Source organism: Notolabrus celidotus, chromosome 5, assembly GCF_009762535.1.
Source record: "Notolabrus celidotus isolate fNotCel1 chromosome 5, fNotCel1.pri, whole genome shotgun sequence".
NCBI classification, from domain to species: Eukaryota; Metazoa; Chordata; class Actinopteri; order Labriformes; family Labridae; genus Notolabrus; species Notolabrus celidotus.
This window is the reverse complement of record NC_048276.1, coordinates 9,258,935-9,284,592: the sequence shown is the minus strand read 5'-3', so window position 1 is coordinate 9,284,592 and position 25,658 is coordinate 9,258,935. Positions and strand designations below refer to the sequence as shown.

Here is a 25,658-nt window from a genome sequence, read left to right as displayed (position 1 = left end):
AGTGGAGCAGTAAACTCGCCTGTCACATGTGGCCGTTTTACAGGCATATGCTAGAGGACCGCCACAGTAATCATCTGTAACAGGGGGAGGGGAGTGATGGGGTAGGCAGGATTCACAACCCCATCTACTCTGTCACACATAGCTGGGGGCTCTTCTGATGTCAATTCATATTGTCATACATGGACGCGACCCCATTCGATTCAGTCCCCCCCATCCCGATTGCCTTGTTTAGCGGTGTAGGCATATTGTGTCTGATTATGCTTGCAAGATTAAAGTACTTGTGAATAATACATGTGATGGAATTGCATGAGACACTGACTGCATCTGTTACCATTATGGTCATGCGGGTTGTACTTGCATGTATGTGTATGTGAGCGTGTGTGTGTGTCATCAGAGGCAGATGTTAGGCGCATAGATTAGGTCATGCTGGGTGTGTAATCCTGGTGTTACTGAGAACAGCGTGGATTTACAATCACCCACACAGCTACCCCTCAATAAGCACCAACCGGGGAATGATAATCTTTCCTACTTTTCCCACTTCTCCTCTCATCTCTCGCCTTTCTTACAGGATCTACCTCTCATTCCCTTCTTCCATTATGTAACATCCTTTCATCCCTCTGTCCGTCCCTTCAAATCCCTGTTGTGTCCGGGCAGATATGTTGGGACGTCATTGAGAAAAAAACAAGCAGAGAAGAAGGAGAGAGAAAAATGGAGGGTGTGGGGGTAGAAAGAGGTTTTAAGTGGCTTAGCTGACTCTGTGGTGTAAATGCCAGATGGTCCAATGAAAGCCAGCAGAGCTAAAGGGACTGGCAGGTCCTCATTAGTTTCCTCTGATGCATGATGAATAAACACAACAGTCACTTTGTTTATTGCTCTCTTCCTCTCTCTCTCTCGCTCTCTCTCGCTCTCCTCACACACCCTCATGTTTGCCTTTGATTTGACCCTGTGCCTGTCACTGGGACAGCCAAAAACAACCTGGATGTTGTCAAAAGAGTGTGCCAAAGAGAATATGTACATAAGTTATTGAGGCATGTTGCATAATCCCTGTCAGAATAATTAAATGAGCTGAGAATCTGGAGGAATAAATTGCTTGTAAAATGTTCCCTCCCTCTGGTCACTTTTTCTACCTGTGTTGTTCATGTTGTTGTTGTTGATTGTGTGTGCATGCTGCACATACAGCTGAAGGCAGAGGTAATGTTATGTAAGATTTTACCCAAAAGGATGCATGACTGTTTTTTCTCTCCCTCCAAAAAAAACTGAATTACCACAAAAAACAGAGCCCGAGAAAAATGAATGAGTTGACTCAGAGGAGGCAGAGATGCCAGCTACACCTCTGGCTGTTATCACTTGAGACATCTTTAGCATATTATGCTAATTGATTCAATCTCATTTCCTGTGTTGCCTTGCTGAAGAAGGCAGGGGTAATAGAAAGAAAAACAACATCAATTCAGGTGTTGCAATCACATCGCAGCGCAAAACAAGCTGATTGTTTTTGGGCTGAGTCGTCGGTAATGGCAGTTTTGGAATGTCTCCCCGCAGTGACAAATTTCATCAAGTTTTCAGCACATTTTACACAGAAGTGCATGAATCTTTCCTGGGCTGAGGAAAACAGAAATTCATGTCCCTGGAGTTCTGCCTTGCACCTGTTTGTGTCTTTTGTGGTTCACGCTTCCTGCAGGGAGAGAGAAAGGAACGGGAACAAGCCAGCCAACATTTGGCTATGAGCTATTTCCATCTATTGCACTGACACAAACTGGCATTCACTAAAAGATATATAAAGTGTTTTACTCCAAATTAGATCTCCACTGTTCAAAAAAAGTATAACAAATTATCTAACAAAAGATTGGTCATTTTTAAAAATACGGATATTGCTGCAGCTGTTGGTTTTGTTAAAAATTACACTTTGCAAACAGTCTTTGAAGGATGTGATGACAAATTCTTGAAATGTTTCCATGTAACTCTAAGATACTAAGATACGCAGGCATGCACACTATCTAGATCCGCACTCCTGTCTCTGCATGCAAACAGAATACTTACAGATTAAATGTTTCAGAGCAGGCAAATGCTGATCCCAGTGTTAAAAAACCCTGCCCCGTTATTCACGTAGCTCTGTGTTTAAGACACACACAATATGTTGTGTGTGCAGGCATGCAGAGACAAACATTATACATCTGCATATCAGCAAAAAAACACACTCACATGCATACATATGAATATGTGTTTATATAAATGTCCTAACCCCCGGTTTGGTCAGAATGTGTCGTACGCCATGGGGAAATAAAACACAAACATGATCAGGGGAATGTCTGGTTGCCATGGGAATGTTTTTTGGCAGACAGTCAGCCCCGTGGTGTTTATAAGAGAAGGGCTGGATTATAACAAGGACAAAGTTTGTGTGTAAACTCCACAGGGGGTTTGTGTTTGTATAATCAAAAACCACAAAGGTCCCTGGATGTGTCTCCTTGTTAGTTACAGAGAGGAGCAAGTCGTCATGGTGCGCACTGCTGACCGATCAGGAATTAATGACTGGTCACCTTTTGGAGATGTAGATAGAGCCATTAAGAAATGTCACGTTACCCGCCGGTGGCAGACCTTGTAACATTGAGTAATTAAAGTCATTTTAATTTGGATTATGTTCAGAGGAGCATGTTCTATTAATCACACACATACCACGGCTGTGCAATGTGGTTTTCATTTGTCATGCGTGGCTGATGGCGAGGCTCATAACAAATGCATCATCCAATCACAGATACTCACTGATTTTTTTTCTTTTAGAGATGCAGGATCTGCAAAATGTGATCGCAGTGCCAGGTCAGCGTGGAAACACACCACAGAATCAAACAATAAGCCGGAAATACCCGTTGAAGTCAGCAAAGATAACAACTAAACAACACGGCATAATGAGAAGATTAGTCTCAAATCTGCTCAGCTGTTGACAGCCCGAGAAATCTAAGCCGGGATCAGGAAACACTTTTCGAATAATCTCCAATGATTTCAAACAAAATGTATTGTTTGCGTGATCATGCAGTTTATGCATTTGACAATCCTCATCTCCCCCGGACTTTGATCTCTCAATGAATCCACCAGATTTCAGCCAGGAAGGGAAGAAATTACATAAAAGAAGCGTGACAGCATTGACATGGTAGGATTTCATCTGAATTAAACACAAGGTGCCAGAGCTTTAATCAGGAGGATGAGCGTGCTCAGTGAGGAAACTCATCCCATCATGCCCTCATACCAATATTTTCTATTTATGAGTTTCGTAGCCCACCACATGGTCCCCCAATAACCTAAGATAAATGAGGATAGGCAGTGAGAGCCAGTCCTAGCTCTGGTGGACATCCATGCCAGCTCCCATTGCCCATCATATCCACAAAGAGTGCCTCTGTGTGCTACATCACAACCCATACAGCAATGCCACGTTCAATGGACCCAGGCTCCATTCATGCTGTTACAACACTCCTCCTACCTGCACTACCACATGACCACTATCCCAAAACAACCCAAAACACAGCAAAGAGAAGAGTGTGTAGTGAGGTGCTGGTAAGAGGACAGAGAAGGGAGAGCCTGTTTGAGATCTGCCAGGTTAGGCTGTTCACTCTACCTCCCGCACTCCCCCACTCTAATAAAGGATGAGAGCAGAGAAGAGAGAGTAAACAGAACAGTATGTAGTGAGACGTTAGTAAGAGGAAAGGGAAGGCAGAGCCAGGGCAAGAAGCCTGTTTGGGTTAGAGCTCAGCCCCTGCCTGGTTTGCCTGCACACTCAACCCAAACCCTGCCTGTCCATCCTCACTGCACAGCTTCTGATGCCAACTCCACATATCGAAGCCTTTTTTCATACGCCTCCTCCGCTGAGTCCTCCCAGGGCGCTGTCAATTCAATGAAACAGGCTTTCACCTGACTGGTCGACCAAAGCGCTATGTCAGGCCTCAGGTAAGTGCAGACTATCTCCTGTGGAACAACAACTTCTTCTCCCCAAACTACCTGCATCACCCAATTATAAGCCCTCTTTAGGTGGCCTGACTTGTGCCTGTTTAAAAACCTTCCTTCTTTGCATTTCTCACCCTCAGACAAACTGAATGGCTGCACTCTTTCCCTGATTACCTCCTGAATTCACCCGTCGTATCCAACCTTGCAAGTCCCTCCACTTCAACACCTGATTGTGTCACCACTTATACCACTCCTGTGACAGATCTGAGAGAATATGCCTGAAAGTTTCTGTCTCTGCACACAATGGGCATGATGGGTCCTCCTCTACTCAATCTTGGAGGATCTGAGGTGATGGCATCACATTGCAAATAGCCGCTAACAGGAATCCAATGGGATTATCCTCCATACTGCACTGGTCCCTCCAGCTAAGCTTCCTCTTCTCTGAACTTTCGCTGTTCATCCACTGTCCTTGCTTAGCCTGAGCCAAGGTCTTCGTATGCCTTATGACTTCTTCTTTTCCATATATCTGTGCCACTACTAGCTTCCTTCTTTCTTTAGGACCTCCTTTGTTTCACACTGGCCTGCATGAAATAATCCCCACGCCCCTGCGGCCATACTGCATGTTCCCTACAATCTATGTGTGCCTAAGAGCTTCCTTTGCCTCCTTTTCGGCCTGTCTTGGGTTGCATTTCCTCCCTGTAGTTGGATTTGGAACAATCCTACAAACTAATATATCTTTACTCTTCAGTAGCAACATCTCAGCCCTGACCTTTGCACACTAGAACTCATCTGTTAAGCTAGTTATGAAGAGCTGGAGTATTCCCTTCAATGTATCAGTACTATGACACCAAGGAACTCCTAATGTATAATGACAGAAATATTATGTTTTGGATGTTAGAATAGAGCAGAACAGAGTAAATCTTTGTTTTCAATCAAGGGGGAAATTTGTCCTTACTCATTTCATGTAGCAGCTGTAAAGGTGTAACTACTGCAGCACACCTGGCAGTCTACATATTCAACTTTAAGACAAATGCAAATTCCTCCCAATGAAGTTTGAATCTGCTCGACAGGAGAAATGTTCATCAAGTCTTTGTAATTTGCAGCCACACGGCGTAGCAGACACCTGTAAAATTGGGAAATCTGGCAGATTTAAAGGTACTTTGCAAGATGATTCAACTGCAACGGATGGAAGTAAAGTAGTAAAACATGACAGGGAGGGTGTAAGCAGTGTTGATTCACAGTATGGAGCTTCTAGGTTTAATCTCAGAATTCTCAAAGCTGCTTTTTTTTCTCAGGGTTGAGTTTCTCAGAATATCCATAGAATTTTCTTTCCAAAGTCCCAAATGTCAGCGAGGTGAGCTGGAACTAAAAAAAGACCCACGTGTGAATGTTTCTTCTAGGGTTAGTCTGACCTGTCGGGGATGTTCCTCTCAATATTATCAGATTGACACTTCAGGAGGGACCTGAATAGAGGGAGGAAAAGAGGATGAACACAGTGTGAGACGTGAGACGATTAGGTACGCGCGATCATGACCATGCTGAGACCTGTCAGATAGAATGCAGCTGTCAGTGTTGTTTTTCCCATCACGCTCAAAGACTTCTTGTTAGTCGCTCCTTTCAGTACTAAAATCTATACATATAATCTGCACAGATACCTCGTTGCAATCACGGCTGCAGCAGGAAGGAAAATCAACTTCCACAACAAAAGCTATTCAAGTCATAAAAAAAACTTTTATTGGTATTTTCCTTCAAAACAATTTGAATCTTTGAACAGTCTGTCCTTGGATGTTCTTTCAGTCTTTCTTCACAGTGTTACATCTTCATTAAGAGACATTTACAGTGCGCACTGTCTGATGTGAATGATTTGCATTAACACATACTCTGTCTGTCAGCTCTACATAAAAGTATGCTGTGTTTATTGTTTGTTGTTTATGTCCTTGAATAAGACTGGAATGTTTTGCTCTTCATCACAATGGAAGTGGTTATGTCATTGTTTTTTTTTTTGTTTGTTTGTTTCTGTCCTTTTCAAATGAAACACAAAGATTCATTCCTACCACAGGTCTGACACAACTTCTCTGTAATGCTATTATGAAAACACGAATAACTGGAAAGTTACCTTTACCGCCTGCTTGTCATGTCTGTGTCTCAAAGCTGTTTAATACTGAAGTCTAACTCTGCTTTGTTATGTGTGAGCTGGGAGCACAGCAGCATTTACACGGTGCTATCAGTGTGGCGACCATGTGTGTACACGTCTCGGGTGAGTGGTTTCGTACTTCACGGCTGCGTTTTCACATAATTCTCAAAGCCTTTCAGCACATAAAGTCTGAAAAATTAATATCACATGTTGACACCAGGGGTAAAGTGGGTTTAATTCTATTTGTGGCACTGCTTTGGTAATATATACAGGGCACAGAATGTACATTGAGAGGCATATCAAAGTCTGTGCCCATAAGTGAATCTGGATGACTTACAGCGACATAAAGAATATGTGGCAGACCTCAGGGCTGTATTAAATTCAAGTTATATGAGCCGGATGCTTTTTTTTATACAGCCACAAAACAAATGAAATGCTGCTATAATTAAATAAATTATCATGGAAATAATGAAATAATGAGAACTCCAAGTTACAACTAATGGAACTCTTAATGGCACCTCTGAGGCGATCTCTGGGACTTATGTTCTCTTCGTAGAAAACCTTGAGCGCATCAATAAAAATGAGAAATGCATTACATGGTTGAGCAAACAAAATGATTGTGTGTGTCAACAGAACGAGGTATGAAATGCACGCTAACATATGTACATACATTGTCTAAAGCAGAGACAGGCCGGCGCTTTTCATATTCTGATGTTAATAAATGCTGCGCTCCAGTGCTTCTATAAATATTAAATGTAATAGCATTGATTCGCAGCCAATCTCTGTTAACTCTCATGCAGCACAGGTAGAGGCGTTAGGAGAAAACACATATTTCCTCTCATTCGTCCTGCTTATAAATGAGCCGGGGGATTGGTGGCGGATTAGTGTTTGCTTAGAGCTGGATAATAATGCCGGATAATAAAAGTATATATGGTAATATTCTCCTTTAATTATTTCTGAGGTGGTGGACCAGCAGCGTGGTGTTATAAATGTCAAGTTTAATCAGTTGAGTTTAATCAGAGGGGGCCACTGCCTCTGTTTCATTAATAAAGAAATATTAAATCTATTTGTTTCTAGCAGTCTTGTGTGCTTATTGGAATCCCTCCCAGTCTGTGGGTTCAGATCTGGTCGAGGATCGGTTTACTCTGGTGGCTCTCCTGGCTCTGAGCGACACCAGGTTCAGTAGTCTCTCCAGCTCGTCCCCCGAACCTGTCAGACTGCTGGATTCCAGCCCACTACGCTCCTCCTGTGATTCCCTCCACTCCCCTCCCTGGAGGTCCCAGGCCCTGAGAGGAGGAAGGAGCTGAGCTGGGTGGAGGTTGACGCCCGGGGGGCTTGTTGGGTAACCTTCATAGGCTGCACGGGTCGGGGGTAGAGTGTCATACAGGCTCTCTGAGTCTTCACCTTCCTCCTGGTTGTGGCTGGACTCTTGATACTCCTCATAGACAGGCGAGTCTTCACAGCTGTCGTGGCTGAGCGTCACCTGAAGGTCTCTGTGCTCCTGGCTTGTCGTCCCCCTTATACCATCCTCTTCAGGCCTTCCTGTTTCGCCTCTTTCCAGGAAGCGTCTCCTCTCCCACTCTCCTGACTGATTCCTCTCCCACTGGAAGGTCCTTTTCTCAGTCTCCCGTACCCGCTCTCGGGCCCGGTCACCACTGAAGCCCATGACTCTGTAGTCCAGCTGGAGGGAGCGGGTGCTGCCTCCTCGCCGGATGTTTTGCTGGGTGTCACTCAGGTTCAAATTGGATCCAGTCTCTTGTGGACGTAGACGTGAAGGCGACAACCAACTAGAGGTCTGACTTGAAGACTCCCAGTGGTAGGCTGAAAAATAAAAACAAATTTTTTTCTTTTTGGTTGGAAGTTGTTAAATTGACAAACAATATGTTTTACTGGAGCAAGTAGAACAGAGATGACCTACTTAAGAGATTTAAAGGGATTTAAGTTATCACACTGAGTCGGGAGCCTCAGGCTTTATTCCCTGGACAAACTAGTGCTTCTGAATCACTGGAAGTATGTCGCCCACCCTGGAATGTGTGCATTAGATTACAAACAGCCTGTCTGCAGTGCACAGTGTGAGCAAGCAATAAGACTATGAATCTAACAGGATCAGCCTGTGAAAGGTGCAATATCGATAGATCACTGCGTTTAAAGCACCACAATCATGAAACCTCTGCAGGAGGTCAAAGAGATGACACAGGGTCACAGCTGCAGGTGTGAAATCACACACAGGGCCTGGATGTGGGATTTTCTACTTCTTTATACACAAATGGCTGTACTTAAAAGAAAAATGTCAGCCATTTTTTTCCACGATCATGAACAGGCTAGGTGTCGGCTACGGCAGAGGGCCACTGGAAAAATATTTTTGAGGTGCAATATTTTTTTAAAAGATTAAGGTCAGAATTCAAAGAAAAAAGTTGAAATTTTGACTTTTTTCTCCGAATTATGAGATTAAAGTCATAATTCTGACTTTAATCGCAGAATTATGTATTTTTCTCCGAGTTATGACTTGAAACCCAGAATTATGAGAAAAAAGTAAAAAATTATTACTTCAATTCCAGAAATCTGAGAAAAAAAAAACGGAATTATGACATTAATTTAAGAATTATGAGAAAAAGTCAAAATTATGACTTTAATCTCAGAATTATGACTTTAATCCCAGAACTATGACTTTGATCTCAACATTTTAACTTTAATCTCAACATTTTAACTTTAATCTCAGAATTATAAGAAAAAAGTCAGAATTATGACTTTAATCCCAGAGCTCTGAGAGAGCGAAAAAAAGATGACTTTAATCTCAGAATTATGACATTAAACTCAGAATTCTAGCTTTTTCTCAGACTTCTGACTTGTTAGAATTAAAAAAAAAATATTGCACCTTCATTTTTTTTCCCAGTGGCCCTCATCCTCTTCCATGGTCGGCTTATTGTGTTGGAATCCTGTATTTTTTTATCTTGACTTTTCTGTATGCTTATTTTCTTTTCCCTTGATCTTTATTTGGTTGTATAGAAACATACTCCTTGTTAGTGTGCATGAGTCCTTGTGTGAGTGCACGTTTGAGATTCATGTTTCTATGTGTGTGTGTGTGTGTGTGTGTGCGTGTGTGTGTATGTGTGCAAGCAGGGGGGGTTTATGAGTTGCTTTGTGTCTTTATGTAGCACTGCGGAGTTCGTAATATGCTCTGTGGGACTGTGTGTTTACGTTCTTTATTTGCTCCCGACTCTCATTTAGAATTAATTTATGTGAAAAATAAAATTAGACAACAAAATCCCACTGCTTTTTATTTTTTTACATCTCCGTTCATGCTGTTAGCGCCCTGCTAATCTACTACTTCCTACAAACTACGGCATGCAGGGTGCATAATTCATGGTTAGGGTTAACGAGCTGTGAATGAAAGAATATCACATTGATGAGGTGGGGGAAGCCGGAGGGGTCATCTTGTGTGTGGGGATGTAAAGTTCCCTTCATTAGCAATGCCAACTCCTGCTATATAATGCATATCACATGCAGACAGACACATCTAATAGACTGCAGAGGCAACAAACCACAAAAGAAGTGATTTCTTTCTGCATGCCATGCTCCTGAATTATCAATACTCTGGTTGTAATATTTTTAATGAGAGGTTAAAGGGGGGGGAAATAGATTAATGATCTTACAATCCACAATGTACTCTTTGATGAACTCTACACAAATCTCATCTTTGCTCTGCAGGTGACGACTTGCTATCAGTGAGGAGGGGAAAAGAAAAAAAAATCATGGGATAGGAAGCCTTTGATGATGAAAAGCTCTTCTCATAGACACAACTGAATGAGGAACCACATTGTGAATTATGACATGGAAAAAACACACACATGATAACAGAGGAGGGAGGCTGGCAGGGAGCCATTCAGCAACAACACAATGTAAACAGACAAATTCACACACTAACACAACTCACGACACATAATCAGATACGCAGCGAGATGCTAACAAACACTTGAGAGAGGCTGGAAATGTCCCGTCTCATGGGCAGACTAACAAACATTAACACTGTTTAACTTGTTATCAGTCACATTTTCCTCCCGCTGTACAAAATATGAGATGTATGTTTGCTCATGTGTCGTGTGAACACAAATTCACCAAATCCAATGGGTTATTTGGGCCAAACGTACCGTACAACAATTTCATTCATCATTTAATTCTCCCCGTCTGGAATAAAGCTCCTTATGCTTCAGCAGGCTGCCAGTGACGGAGGCATAAATGCAGCCTCGCTCTGGGTTTGTAATGAAATGCTTTGTGGATCCAGAAAATTTCATGCAACTGAGAACTAACAGACTTGGTAACTATGAGCTTATTAACAGTGGAGCTGAAAACAACACAGGGATCTGCTAGCACAGGTGACTCTGGATCTTATCTTTGTTTTTTAGCATTCAGTGAGAGTGGAGGATCAGCGTTCAGCCTGTAGATGATGCCCCATTTAGAGTGGAGAAGGAAGTGTTTGAAGTTGCCGTCTCCTTTGCCTTGCCATAAGGATGTGAGGCTCAGCTCAAAGTGCCCCTTAAACCCACTGAGATACTCTACAAGGCTGCTGGGAAAGCTTTGGTGTGCTTGGAGGGAGGGCAGCTGCACAGAACTTGGCCGAGCAATTAAACGTCAGCATTAATTCACAACTTCAATACAGAAACACAGAATCATGTGCCCAGAACTGCTTTACAGAACAATTCTTTCATATAGTGTGATAGTTATTGCATATTACATTGAAATATGTTGCTGTTAGACTTGGATTTAACTGCATTTTACAGATTCTAAATCCAGTATCATATCTAGAAGCTCTTAAATCTGTCATCACCTTTTTTTTTCAGATTAGCCTTGTAATGTTTTATGTTATTTTACAGCCTGCACAATTGAGCACAAAATTGTCTCAAACTTCCTGATGCTATCAACCGAGGCAATGATATGACATTGTTGTCCAATCCCAATGCCCACCGTAAAGCCTCAGCACTGAGGCCTCACAGACTTTAAAGGCCTCAGGCGTGCAGTATGCAAGTCTTTGACACAGCAATCACATCCTTTACGTCGCCATGTTCCCAGTGAACTCTGGGTAAGTCTCACAGTTAAGTCAGTAGAAAAGCAAACTCACTGAAAGTGCAATGAAATTTGGCGTTGTAAAGTCAGGCTCCATCAAATAACTGACCCACTTGTTGATGTGACGGTGATGTGACTAAGCACTCGTATACTTACCAGGAATCAGAGTCTGTGAGTGTGGAATTTGGGATTGGGCTGATGAAACTTGCATGGTCACGATATTGAGGTTTAATGGGAGATTCACCTTAATACAAACACTAATGCTTAAAGCTGCTGTTGGTATTCACAGAGTAAACATCTGTTCAGAAAGAGGGACTTTGAATGTCAACACTATCCCTCCCAACCAGATTTCCTCTTAGCCCCCCAACACAGATCAACGTGTGCAGTCATGATAGTGCCGGACTCATAACCAATCGGAGGATGTAGTAGGGGCCGCCCCTTAACCAATCAGGACAGAGGATTGGAGATTAGCTTTGATTGGTCCGTCATAAGGGGAACGAGGGGAATAATAACATTGCTTGATACAAAGGCATTGGAAACGCAGAGATTTCGAATAGTCTCAGATTACTTCAGTACCGATGAGTAACGTTTTTTACACCATTCCTACCAACAGCAGCTTTAAGTAGGTTTTTTTTCTTGTTAGAACCACAAGTATTATGGGGGCTGGTTTGGCCTAGAGGTTAAAATCGTGTGTTCCATGGCCCTTGTTGCAGGTGGCCTGGGTTTGAATCTGGCTAGTGGCCCTTTACAGAAACATCATGCCCCACTCTCTCAGCTTCCTGCTTTATCCACTGTCCTACCCCCTAAATAAAGGCATAAAAGGCCAAAAATAAACTTTGAAAACATAGAACTGCAAGTAATATTGAGGCACAAACAGGGGTGGGGATTGCAGGGCTCGCAAAATGACACAATATGATATGACACAATATGACATGATATGATTTGATACTTGATACATTACCCAAAATAATGATAACATGATACAATGATTCTGTGATAACTAATAAATTGCAATACAGTTATATAATGATAATTAAAGAATACAACATTTCCCTATAAGGTGAAATGCAGACTAAAAATCTTTAGCACCAAAGCAGGGAGTCCTGAAGTAGAGGCACAGTGAATCATATTTGAAGGGAGATCTGTTTAGAGAGCCCTACTTTGAATCTAAATACCAACGTTTGGTGCAAGCGATATAATTATTGTAACGCACAAGTCAGGGAAACAATATATTGCATCCCACCCCTGCTAGCTCTGTGTGCCAGTAAAAACAACAACCTGGAACTGACAGGTTATTGTGGATTTTTAATGGATGCTATAATTTTAACATTTTGATTTTACAAATGCAACAAAGATAAGAAGCCTGTAACTGAAGTAAATTGCTTATTGTTTCCGCTTCCTGGATTTTAAATTGAAAACCCATTCAGATTCCAACCTTTTTTAGAATTCAGCATGCACAACCAGAATCAGGGAGCTTACATTTACATTCAAAGTCTGAATGTAAATGTGGAGGGGAAAAGTGTCAGAAACAGGAATCTGTGCTGTATGGGCTTTGATAAAATATTCAGGGAGGAAAATAGAAAGAACACAAAAGGCAAGGTTTGGGGATCACAGCCTGGGAAATAAAGCTGGAGGGATGGCAAGTTAATAAGATGTTTTTCAGTTGCTTTGCAGCTCACTCACCAGGGCTGCTCCGCCGCTGTTCTTTGTCCATGTTCGACACTACAAAGGGAGAGAGAAGGTGAATGTCAGAGAGAGACTGAGACAAACAACACAGAAACTAAAGGGGAGAAATTGAAACACGGAGAGATCCAGTGTTGGAGACAGACAAAAAAAATTGGAAACCCAAGCAGGATTTCTTATTCTGAGAGGAGAGGACAACAGAGGCTGGGCTGCATTCAAAACCTTATACCTTAACACTACAGCTCTTTACAAACACAAAAGAAAGACATAAAAGAGTTGGAAGAGTAAACAGAAGATGTAATTTCATACCTTCACTTTCAATATTATCCACTGCGTCATTGACAAGACGTATAACAGTCACTATGGAGGCTGGACAGAAAAAAAAGACAGAGACAAAGAAGAGGGACATAAATAATGTCAGTGTATTCATCAAAAGGGTAAGTTACATGTGCAGGGTGTGCCTGAGTGTGAGTGTGTGTGCACGTGTGGAGAACAGAGAAGACATGTGGATGTATGCTGTATGTGGGATAGTGTCAAATAGGAGAGTAGAAGGCATAACGACTCCTTTCTTTGCAGCTCTGGCTATACTCAGCCCCCACACACATGCACACACACATGATCATTAGGGTGTTTGGCTCCCGACCTCTTTAAGATCAATGGTATTGACTTATCTGAGAAAAAAAAGAGACAAATACGATCCAAGAAAAGCATCAGAGGTATTGATCTATCTGGGAAAAAGTGTAGCTTCACGATTTCAAGAAAAGGGTTAGAACTTGGTACTTAGGAGGCCTTCACATTTAGATTTGCTGCATGTTTGTGTATGGATTTTGTTGTAGGAAGGCCCCCTATGTGAAAAAACATACCTATATTGTACCAGAGTAACTACCTTTTTCCTACTGAATACAGATCCCTATACCTCCCTTCTTCTGAATAACTTTTCGCGACCATATGAGGTGACAAAGTAAATAAAAACGACAGCCAGACAGCAAAACAGAAAGATTAAGGAGTGCACTGGTGTCTTACCGTTATCATCAAAGGATTCAGAGGTGTAGGAACTGATGGAGTGCTCCTCGGAGATGGAGTCTGAGAGGCATGTCACCTCATCCACCAGCTGCGACATCTCTAATGTACAAACAAACACAGCAAATCCACATAGTCAATCCTCAACTCAACTTTAGAAAGCTTTTTCTTAAACACTTGTGTCCCACTCACAATTAAAGGCTGAATAAGGGTCGTTGAACTGAGATAAACCCCAACTTTTTATGGACTAGCTCATGTTTTTCAACTTTGTGTTAATAAAACAATAAGGGCTTACACGTACATTGAAAGAGGTCTTGAACAATCATTATATGAATACAGAATCTAGAAATATTTTCTTAAGCAACTCATTTCCTAATCATTTACACAGGAATTTATATTCCAACTAACTCTAAAGGTAGGAAACACTCAGAAAGCAATTTATTCAAGACTGCTTAACATTAGATAACAGAGTAAATGAAACCAAACTGGTTTGCAGTATGTGGCTAAAGTTGGCAGAGCTAGCACCACCAGTCCTTGTTCCTCGTTGCAGGTTGATGTCAGCATGTCTACATTGATTTGATTTATTTATACAGGGACCATGTGCGGTATTGAACATATATAGTACCATTTGATGCATTGTACCAGAGTGAGCTTAAAGCTACTTTACATCTACAGGTCACATTGAAAACATCACATTGTTATAAAACACATACAAACACAACCAGCTACAATACTGTTCTTTTTTTTAAAGTTGTGTTTTCGGGCATTTTGCCTTTATTGGATAGAAAAGCTGAAGAGAGAGTAGAGAGAGGGGGAAGACATGCAGCAAATTTTATTCAATTTATTTTTATTTAACCTTTATTTAACCAGGTAAGTCATTAAGAACAAATTCTTAATTACAGTGGCAAAAGGCACAGGCTTTTGAGGGGTAAAGGGTCAGGGATAACAGTAATGACAGAAACAAACACAAGGTTAAAAAAATTCAAAGACAAGTTAAATATGACAGGACAGAACAGAGCAAACAGTGACAGCAGGAATCCAGGATTAAGAACAGGTGCACGTGTGTGTAAGAGTGTCCATGAGAGAGTCCCTGGAGGCTGATTTTGAGATGTCGTTGACCAGTTTTAAAGTTTTCTGTAAATTGTTCCAGTCCATGGGCACAGCAGACTGAAATGATGACTGACCGATGACTGAATGTGTTTTGGGGATTTTCAGCAGGATACGGTTGGCTGAAAGTGTGTTGTAAGTGGCAGGTGCAAATTGTAACAGGCTACATCGATAGGGAGGTGACAGTCCAAGGAGAGTTTTGTATATTAGCATATAAAATGGTAGCGACCGGAAGTCAAACCTGAAACCGCTGAGATGAGGACTATAGCCTTTTTATATGGGGCACGCGCTTAAACCACTAAGCCAATGGTGCCTCCACAATACTGTTTTTCTAGTTAAAAGCAGTGATATGGTTACAGTGTTGTGTCCTTTAACAGATTATTCAGTTTGATTTTGAAGCTGCTGAGAGAATCACAGTTCTTAATATCATCTGGTAAGGTGTTCCACTGAGTTGTTACTTTCACAGAAAAAGCTGAATGCCCAAATACAGTGAAAGGGTACAAATCAATCTCCGAATGAAGATATTATCGTGGACTTAATGGAGTCCACTGAGTGAAAGTCGGCAAAATGATACAGTGGAGGCGAGGCCAAACCATTTTGAATTTTATACATGAGCAGTACGATCTAAAATTCTCAAACCTCAAAGGATGATGTTTCTCCAGTATCCTAGGCAAGGCAAGGCAAGGCAAGGCAACTTTATCTGGATAGTGCATTTCTTACACGAAGGCAACTCAATGTACTTTACATTAAATCCAGACAAGCATAAAAGAACACAATTAAAATTACAAATATAATTAAAGCCGCAAGCGGCGATGTGCGGGCCCTCGTTCAAGCACCGCCTGATGTGCGCGACTCCCTGATGTGCACGACCGCCTGATTTAAGGCACCGCCTGATGTGCTGCGGGTGTTGCTGTGCTGCCTAGGCTGAAACTGTGAGCTTACCTGTGCAGTTATCAGCATAGTGTACATTGCAGTACCACCTGTCACCAGTAGGTGCTGCCATGTCTTTAAATATGTTCTGAAGGATTGTTCATCACAGATCATTATAGAAAGAGTTGGGATCACAAGCATGTTAAAAACATGTTCTGAGAGTAAATACTCATTGTGTCCATTAGGTGGCGCTATTCAAATGACAAACATGTGTATGTATATGAGTTCAGGCTGGGTCCATGATGAAACATGTCAAATTTGGAAGAGATCGGAGATTGTATGTAAATGTCAGTACAACGCATTTCCTGTGGGTGGCGCTATGGCTGTAGTAGATAAATGAGTCCATAGGTGTGTTGAGGGATGGACCCTGATCATTTGTATGTAAGTTGAAACAGATTGAACACTGTATGAAGGAGCTATAAGTACTTCCTGTTTAATGGCGAGACATCAGAGTTTGAGGCGTGGCCACGCCCACATCCATTGACTTAGGAGGTACCTTTTGACAAATGTTCATCTCCAGTGTGACAACGCCATTGTGTGCGAAGCAGGAGTTGATTGGACAAAAACTGTAGCACATGTGATTTTCTGCTGCCAGTAGGGGGCGCTATATGATATTGGTGATTATTTGCCTATAGAGGCGTTCAGGCTGGGGCACTTATCATGCATGACCGGTCTGGGCCTGATCCATTATTGCATATGAGAGATATAACTGTTTAGAGATTTTCAAAATGTCCTCCAGATGTAGCGAGGTGCCACGCCCACACCAATTGACTTAGAGAAATTCTGTCTGATGACTTTTGATCGTCAATGTGTCTGCTTCAAAATGTGCGTGGTTGGGAGTTGAACGGAGCAAAATTGTAGGAGCTATTTACATAAATACATACTATAGCGGTTGAAAAAATGTACTCCAAGTTTAGCGAGGTGCCACGCCCACAAAAATTGACTTAGAGAAATTCTGTCTGATAACTTTTGATCGTCAATCTGTCTACTCCAAAATGTGCGTGGTTGGGAGTTGATCGGAGCAAAATTGTAGGAGGAGCTTACATAAATACATACACAAAATAATGGGGTCAAAAACAGAAAAATCAAAATGGCCGACTTCCTGTTGGGATTTCACCACGACGTTAAGAGGATTTTTTGTAGATCTTGGCATGACACCTTACCAAAAAAAATTTCATGCATGTATGTTGAACCGTATTATGGGGCTAGCCTTTTCAAATTTCCAACTTCAAGGGGGCGCCGTTTAGCCATTTTGGGGAATTTTTTTTCTGGACCACCAAAATGTCGAAATTTTCGCCAGGCCTGGTGCATGTGCAACGGTTGGGGACTTTTGCACCGCGTTAAGGCAACCAAATTGGGGATTCAAACGGCGTAACAAAGAAAGAAAGAAATAATAATAATAATTAAAGCCGCAAGCGGCGATGTGCGGGCCCTCGTTCAAGCACCGCCTGATGTGCGCGACTCCCTGATGTGCACGACCGCCTGATGTAAGCCACCGCCTGATGTGCTGCAGGTGTTGCTGTGCTGCCTAGGCTGAAACAGTGAGCTTACCTGTGGAGTTATCAGCATAGTGTACATTGCAGTACCACCTGTCACCAGTAGGTGCTGCTGTGTCTTGAATTATGTTATGAAGGATTGTTCATCACAGATCATTATAGAAAGAGTTGGGATCACAAGCATGTTAAAAACATGTTCTGAGAGTAAATACTCATTGTGTCCATTAGGTGGCGCTATTCAAATGACAAACATGTGTATGTAGATGAGTTCAGGCTGGGCCCATGATGAAACATGTCAAATTTGGAAGAGATCGGAGATTGTATGTAAATGTCAGTACCATGTATATCCTGTGGGTGGCGCTATGGCTGTAGTAGATAAATGAGTCCATAGGTGTGTTGAGGGATGGACCCTGATCATGTGTATGTAAGATCAAACAAATTGAACACTGTATGAAGGAGCTATAAGTATTTCCTGTTTCATGGCGAGACATCAGAGTTTGAGGCGTGGCCACGCCCACACCGATTGACTTAGAGAAATTCTGTCTGATGACTTTTGATCGTCAATGTGTCTGCTTCAAAATGTGCGTGGTTGGGAGTTGATCAGAGCAAAATTGTAGGAGGAGCTTACATAAATACATACTTTAGCAGTTGAAAAAATTTACTCCAAGTTTAGCGAGGTGCCACGCCCACAAAAATTGACTTAGAGAAATTCTGTCTGATAACTTTTGATCGTCAATCTGTCCACTCCAAAATGTGCGTGGTTGGGAGTTGATCGGAGCAAAATTGTAGGAGGAGCTTACATAAATACATACACAAAATAATGGGGTCAAAAACAGAAAAATCAAAATGGCCGACTTCCTGTTGGGATTTCACCACGACGTTAAGAGGATTTTTTGTAGGTCTTGGCATGATACCTACCCAAAAAAAATTTCAAGCATGTATGTTGAACCGTATTATGGGGCTAGCCTTTTCAAATTTTCAACTTCAAGGGGGCGCTGTTTAGCCATTTTGGGGAATTTTTTTTCGGGACCACCAAAATGTCGAAATTTTCACCAGGCCTGGTGCATGTGCAACGGTTGGGGACTTTTGCACCGCGTTAAGGCAAGCACATTGGGGATTCAAAAGTCGGGAGAAAGAAAGAAGAAGAAAGAAAAAATTAAAGCCGCAAGCGGCGATGTGCGGGCCCTCGTTCAAGCACCGCCTGATGTGCGCGACTCCCTGATGTGCACCACCGCCTGATGTAAGCCACCGCCTGATGTGCTGCAGGTGTTGCTGTGCTGCCTTGGCTGAAACTGTGAGCTTACCTGTGCAGTTATCAGCATAGTGTACATTGCAGTACCACCTGTCACCAGTAGGTGCTGCTGTGTCTTTAATTATGTTCTGAAGGATTGTTCATCACAGATCATTATAGAAAGAGTTGGGATCACAAGCATGTTAAAAACATGTTCTGAGAGTAAATACTTCCTGTGTCCATTAGGTGGCGCTATTCATATGACAAACATGTGTATGTATATGAGTTCAGGCTGGGCCCATGATGAAACATGTCAAATTTGGAAGAGATCGGAGATTGTATGTAAATGTCAGTACCCTGTATTTCCTGTGGGTGGCGCTATGGCTGTAGTAGATAAATGAGTCCATAGGTGTGTTGAGGGATGGACCCTGATCATGTGTATGTAACTTCAAACAGATTGAACACTGTATGAAGGAGCTATAAGTATTTCCTGTTTTATGGCGAGACATCAGAGTTTGAGGCGTGGCCACGCCCACACCGATTGACTTAGGAAGAGTCCTTTGAAAAATGTTCATCTGCAGTGTGACAACTACATTGGGTGCGAAGCAGGAGTTGATTGGACAAAAACTGTAGGACATGGTATTTTCTGCTGCCAGTAGGGGGCGCTATATGATATTGGTGAATATTTGCCTATAGAGGCGTTCAGGCTGGGGCACTTATCATGCATGACCGGTCTGGGCCTGATCCATTATTGCATATGAGAGATATTACTGTTTAGAGATTTTCAAAATGTCCTCCAGATGTAGTGAGGTGCCACGCCCACACCGATTGACTTGAAGAAATTCTGTCTGATAGCTTTTGATCGTCAATGTGTCTGCTTCAAAATGTGCGTGGTTGGGAGTTGATCGGAGCAAAATTGTAGGAGCTATTTACATAAATACATACTTTAGCGGTTGAAAAAATTTACTCCAAGTTTAGCGAAGTGCCACGCCCACAAAAATTGACGTAGAGAAATTCTGTCTGATATCGTTTGATCGTTAATCTGTCCACTCCAAAATGTGCGTGGTTGGGAGTTGATCGGAGCAAAATTGTAGGAGGAGTTCAAACAAATACATACCCAAAATAATGGGGTCAAAAACAGAAAAATCAAAATGGCCGACTTCCTGTTGAGATTTCACCACGACGTTAAGAGGATTTTTTGTAGGTCTTGGCATGACACCTTACCAAAAAAAATGTCATGCATGTATGTTGAACCGTATTATGGGGCTGGCCTTTTCAAATTTTCAACTTCAAGGGGGCGCCGTTGAGCCATTTTTGGGATTTTTTTTTTGGGACCACAAAAATTTCTAAATTTTCGCCAGGCCTGGTGCATGTGCAACGGTTGGGGACTTTTAAGCCGCGTTAAGGCAACCAAATTGGGGATTCAAACGGCGGAAGAAAGAAAGAAAGAAACAAAGAAACAAAGAATAAGAATAATCACTCAGGTTTCAAGAGGGCCTCGCCGACATTGTCGGTGCTCGGGCCCTAAAAATAATAATAATAATAATCACTCGGGTTACAAGAGGGCCTCGCCGACATTGTCGGTGCTCGGGCCCTAATAATAATAATAATCCCTCGGGTTACAAGAGGGCCTTCGCCGACCTTGTCGGTGCTCGGGCCCTAATAAAATGGAAAAGAATAGGAAAATTAGAATATATTAAAAATTACATTAAAATTTGCATGTAAAGCGAGCTCATCCTACAGTGATGATATTGCATGGATTCTTTGTCCAGTATTTTTAAGGTTTGACCCTAGTTGATTACACACTGCTCCAGTTTAACATGACAGCCTACATAAAACTTCATCTCCATCTTCAAGGTCAAAATACTGCCAAACTACGCTACGAATGCTACAAAATGCTATACTGTCATCTGTGCTTGTTTACATCCAGGTAGTAGTACAATGTGGCATTAAGGCAGTTCTCATTCACTGAAACTACAGTCTCAGCCGGTGATGGGTTCTTTGCTGCCAGCTAAACAAGGTTTAATTGACTAAACACAGACATCCATACTTTTAACATCTATCTGTTTACTTTCTATTTGACTGAGTTAGGTAAAGGAAGATCCACAATCCACTTATACACAGTAAAGAATCATTCACATCTTCAGGCATCGTAAGTCGCAGTACACTCACATTGATTTGTCGCCTCTGCCAAACTATGAAGCATATCATTTTTTGTCCAATCCCACTACAACAACTGGGACTCCAGGTGTGCTCATTTAACACCTACAGCTCAAGCTGGAGGAGTCAGTGTTCTAATGCGGTGTATTGGAGACAGATGTGAGACACAAACTGCTCCTAACAGCAGGTATAACTGCAAGATAAAAAAAAGGCCAGAATCAAATAAACATTTTTTTCGATATACGGTTATGGCCCACCTGCTTACACTGCAGAAAATGAAACTGCTACTCCAGTCCATGTAATGATTTGTCTCTACTGATGAATCATTCGTGATTTCATTTAGAGAAAAGTATTGGCTCTTAAGTTAGCCGTAACCTGCATTTCTTTAAGGGCATGTTTTCAAAAAATAGGTTCGTACAAGTCAGTGTAACTCCTGACACGGTTCTCTCCAGCTGAGCTGCTTTTTGTTGGGTCACAATTGGCCCTGAGTGATTTTCAATTAACTTCCAGGGGTGCTTGGAAGGGGTCTTATGTGTAACACCAAGTCCAGAGAAAGGAATGTTTTTAAGGATCGAGTATAACACAGTTTGTTAAAAGACACACCGCCATGTGTGACTTCACCAGGTGCTCCAATTTAGGAGCAATAAAAACGCCTGGTTTGGCATCAGTGTTCACATTAGAAGAAGGCCATAGATGACCAACAGAGCAGAAAATATTCATATGGGCTGTAACTCTCGTCCAACAACTCTATTTGGAATATGAAACTGTTTGCAAATAAGAGCTGGCAGCGTACTGATGTGATTAAAAGTGACTTTTGGCTAAACTGAGGGGTTTATGTTTGTTGATAGAACAGAACTACAGCTGAGGGAGAGGCAGTTTGCGCTTCTATGCTCTTCTGCTCAATCTCAAAATATCTGCATTTTCATGTGAAATTAAATAATCCAGATTGAGGTCTTGTGCTGGAAATTCCTGAGTGTAAATCATGATGTTGGCATGTAGAAAACAGCACATAGTTGTTCATTTTATGGTAACAATAATATACGACTTTGTTCTCTGTTAAAAGCAGGTGTAACAACATGATCTTAAACACTTGATTTTTAACTCCTGGGTTATGAAGAAAGTAGAAGGAAAAAAATGTTGTTTCCTTTTGACAAAGCAATAAACCATTTGTTGGTGTACTTTGGAAGCACAGATTGTTTTCAGATTTGGACACAGCACGTCTTTTCTGTCCTTTGTCTGTGCTTTTTTTAAGAACTGTGTTTCTCTCTGAAAACATGCAGCAACACAGCTCAGCCCGTCTTAAAACCAGAGCTGTGCTCTGTCCATGAGGGCCTGGATGTCTGGACATCAACTCTAGCTTTCTGAGGCCAGACTGGTTGGTCGTGGTCCAGTGCGTATGGAACAAGTGAAAAGCTCCTGTGGGAATGTGGGCAGTAAGGCAGGACCATCGATCAAAATAAATAAGAAAGGCAACCTAGCAGCCTCTGGTCCAATGCCACATGCTGGAGATGTGACACTCCTCAATATACTAGACTTAATAGAAAGTACTTTTTTAATTATTTATTTTGTGTTTCAATGATTTTCCATCCAAACGTATTCTGCAGTGTGCCTAAGTTGGCAGCAGTGCACTGTGGTCCTTACCACTCCTCCAAACTTAGAACTAAATGAACAGACAATATCCTAAACTCGGCCCCATTTCCTAAAAGTCTTTGCCAGGGCTCTCAGTTAATTAACACGTAAATCGCAATGTGATTATGGTCCACGTTCCTTTTTTTAATCACATGCTTAGTTTGAGCCTTTTTGCACCCCAAAGTTAAGCTGCCATCCCTTCTACCACCCTGATAGTATAACAACACAATTGAGCTTTTGAATGACACATTCCATTTGTATAAAAACTCCCAGACAGCTCAGTGGACAAGTCAAAACTAATATGCACTTTGTTTCAAATGAAGCAAAAATATCACTGAAGAGTTTGAGCTACCGCGCACAAGCTAAGCATTCAGGTGCAGCTCATCAGACCGTATTAGCGGGCAACCACATCACAAAAGCCGACAGAGAACAATTTTGCATAGTATGAATCATGGCAGACCTGTGGCTCAGATCTAAGGGGCATTCTCAGGTTTGCATATTGTGATTAGTTTATGCTTTACATTCGTAGGGAAGAACAGTTTCAAACAAGAGAGGAAACAGAGAAAGCAACCAAACTGGAACTCATAAAAAAAGTGCAAATGCTGTTGCTCTAACCAGGGATCATTTGACGTCAGTAAGCGAAATGATCTCAGAATAACTGCACATCATGCTGACACTGACCGGATATTTTGTACATGCACTCCTGCATATTTCTTTATGTGTAACAGTGTTGTTCAGACCACACTGTTGCAGCATTTATTTGAATTATTAATCTAAAAGTCAAGATCACAGAGTAGATTTCATTGCATTTAATTGATTCCCAATGGAGACACTGGTAAGAATTGCTTTACATTCATTAAATTGACTTAAAAACTATTTTTGAAAAATAAAGGAATGTAGTTAAAAATTAGATAAATCATGACTGACTATTGTAATCCTGTGATGAATTGTAATTTTTAGAATAGATGACAGCCTTATCCCATAATCTCTGTTGATTTCAGAACCTCAAATAAAAGTTAATTGGAAAAACGGACATCTGCCATTGTTTGAAAAGTAAAATGTAATATTTGGGGCTTTTATTGATAGGACAGCTGAAGAGAGACATCTGATGTGGGGAGCAGAGAGTGGGGAAGGACATGCAGCAAATGTTCGAGGCTGGGAGTCGAACCAGTGACCTCTGTGACGAAGACTATAGCCTCTGTATATGAGACAACTAAGCCACTTGTGCCCCTTGCCTAAAAGCCTAAAATATGATCAGTTGAAACCACCAACACTGAAAAGGCTTGTGGTTTTTATCAGCTGAGTAAAGTCAAAGTTTCTGCGTTAGATTTTTCACTAAAATATTAACTTTATCTGAATTTCAAGAGGGAGAGTTTTAGAACGGTAAGGCCTTATCAAAGTCTTTTAATCATCAATCTTTGATTAGGACTAAGTTTCTGTAAAAATCAGCATGACTGGCAATAAACTTCTTCAACAATTATTACATAACAATGATCACCAAGGGACCTTATTTGTGAGCATTTCATTATTCATTACGTTTATTTATTCATAAGCAGCAGGTAGGGACAGAAGAACAACCAATATGTTTCCTTTATGTATTGACCTGTGCACATCCATTGCAATATTCATTCTCTGTTGGTTGTTTCTGTGGTGTAAATAGTGTAATTCATCTTTGTTTAACAGTGTAGTTATCAGCTCTTCATAATTGATGAATAAACAGGCAGTTAGCACTGGAGCCATTCATTAAATAATCCGACTATTACTTGCATGCCGCACATTAATTTATGGACAGCGATGCAACTGTGAACCTAAGGGGCACTCACTTTTCTTAACACTCAGCAGGGGAGCAGTAAATAAACGAATCCCTTTCCTGTTCCCACAGGAAGGAATCAATAATTAACAGGAAGTTCCCACTTCATGCTTGATTACTCAAACAACGGGTTGGACAGAGAATCGAAACGTGTGACGTCTACTTAGCACTGAGATGCAATGTGGTTATTTAATTGACAGAAAACAAACTGTGAAGTGTTTGCTCAGGCTGCTGGAAGCTAAATATAAGACTGAACTTTTTCTCACTGCCCTTTATTGTTTGTTTGTTTTTTTGGCCTTTCTCCAGATGCAGGAACTCTTAGATGTGAAAAAAAAAAAAAGTATCAAACTTTACAGAAAAGTTTACTTTCTTTGAGTAATGATAATGAAGCGGCTCTAGATTATTTTTTGTATCCTTTCTAGCATGCTCTCTTCCACTGGTGGCTCATTCTGTTGGAACTTAACTTAGTTTAAGTCCTGGTTCATCCTGCTGAGGTGCCCATGAGCAAGGCACCAAGTCTCTATGTTCAGCGGCGCTTGTTCTCATGCAGGCCCTTACTCTGACTTTCTGAAATAGTGCATATTTGTTTGTGCATGTAGGTATTTCTGGCCAATGTTTGTGTCACATGTTCAATAAATACAAAAAACTACTTTCCCCTTAGAGATGAACAAAGTAAGTCTCCTTCCTCTTAATATGCTTCTGCTGCTTTGATTTATTTAGCAAAAACATGATTGCCAATTTGTGCAGTTTAAAAAATAATGAAGCTATATCATCTTTTAATCTTTGTTGTAAATAATTAAGCCTAAATGTAATAATCAGAAGATGATTTCCGACCCATTCTTTATTAGTTTGGGTCATTTTCCTTGAAAAAGGCAAAATTCTTATGAATTAGGCTCATTCATTGATGATGATGATCGTATGGGTGGAACACAATGACCTAATGACTCATGTGCAACAATCTGTGTATGCTCATGGTTGTGTGTGTATGTGTGTGTATGTGTGTGCATGGTCACAGTCTTACCCTGTGGAATGTTATCTCTCTGCGTTCTCTCCATCTGAAAAGCTCTTTGCCCCCACTCGTCCTCTCTCTCATCCCTAACCCGCTCCAGCGCCTCATCTCTGGTCTCCTCTCCGTCCCAGGACACCTTGTGAGCCGGGCTGTGCTCTGCAAGGCAGGACGATGCCAAAGGAAGATTGGGTGCCACGCTGCACACCGCCACACCCCTCCTGTTAGAGATGCCCCGGACAGCAGACAGGTCTGAGAGGAAGCTGCTGAACTGTGAGGAGAGAGGAAAGCAGAGATACATAAACAAGGCAGGTGTTTTCAGATTGTACGAGACAGGTTTGAAATCCTGCCAGCTGTCAGTTCAGAGGTTCAGAATCAGAATCAGAATCAGAATCAGCTTTATTCGCCAAGTATGCTTGAACACACAAGGAATTTGACTTTAGTAAACTGTGCTCTCTTTG

General features: G+C 41.6%; 1 protein-coding gene across 1 annotated transcript in view; it reads right to left on the bottom strand.

Moving 5' to 3' along the window:
• Nucleotides 1-5,641: 5,641 nt before the first annotated feature.
• The window catches only part of LOC117813399 (protocadherin Fat 3), a 100,236-nt gene continuing 80,219 nt past the window's right edge, over nt 5,642-25,658 (bottom strand). The window contains 5 exon segments of the mRNA XM_034684586.1: nt 5,642-7,885; nt 12,809-12,847; nt 13,118-13,177; nt 13,832-13,930; nt 25,213-25,468. Of these exon segments, the coding sequence (XP_034540477.1) occupies nt 7,155-7,885; nt 12,809-12,847; nt 13,118-13,177; nt 13,832-13,930; nt 25,213-25,468 (1,185 nt within the window). The 3' untranslated portion in view covers nt 5,642-7,154.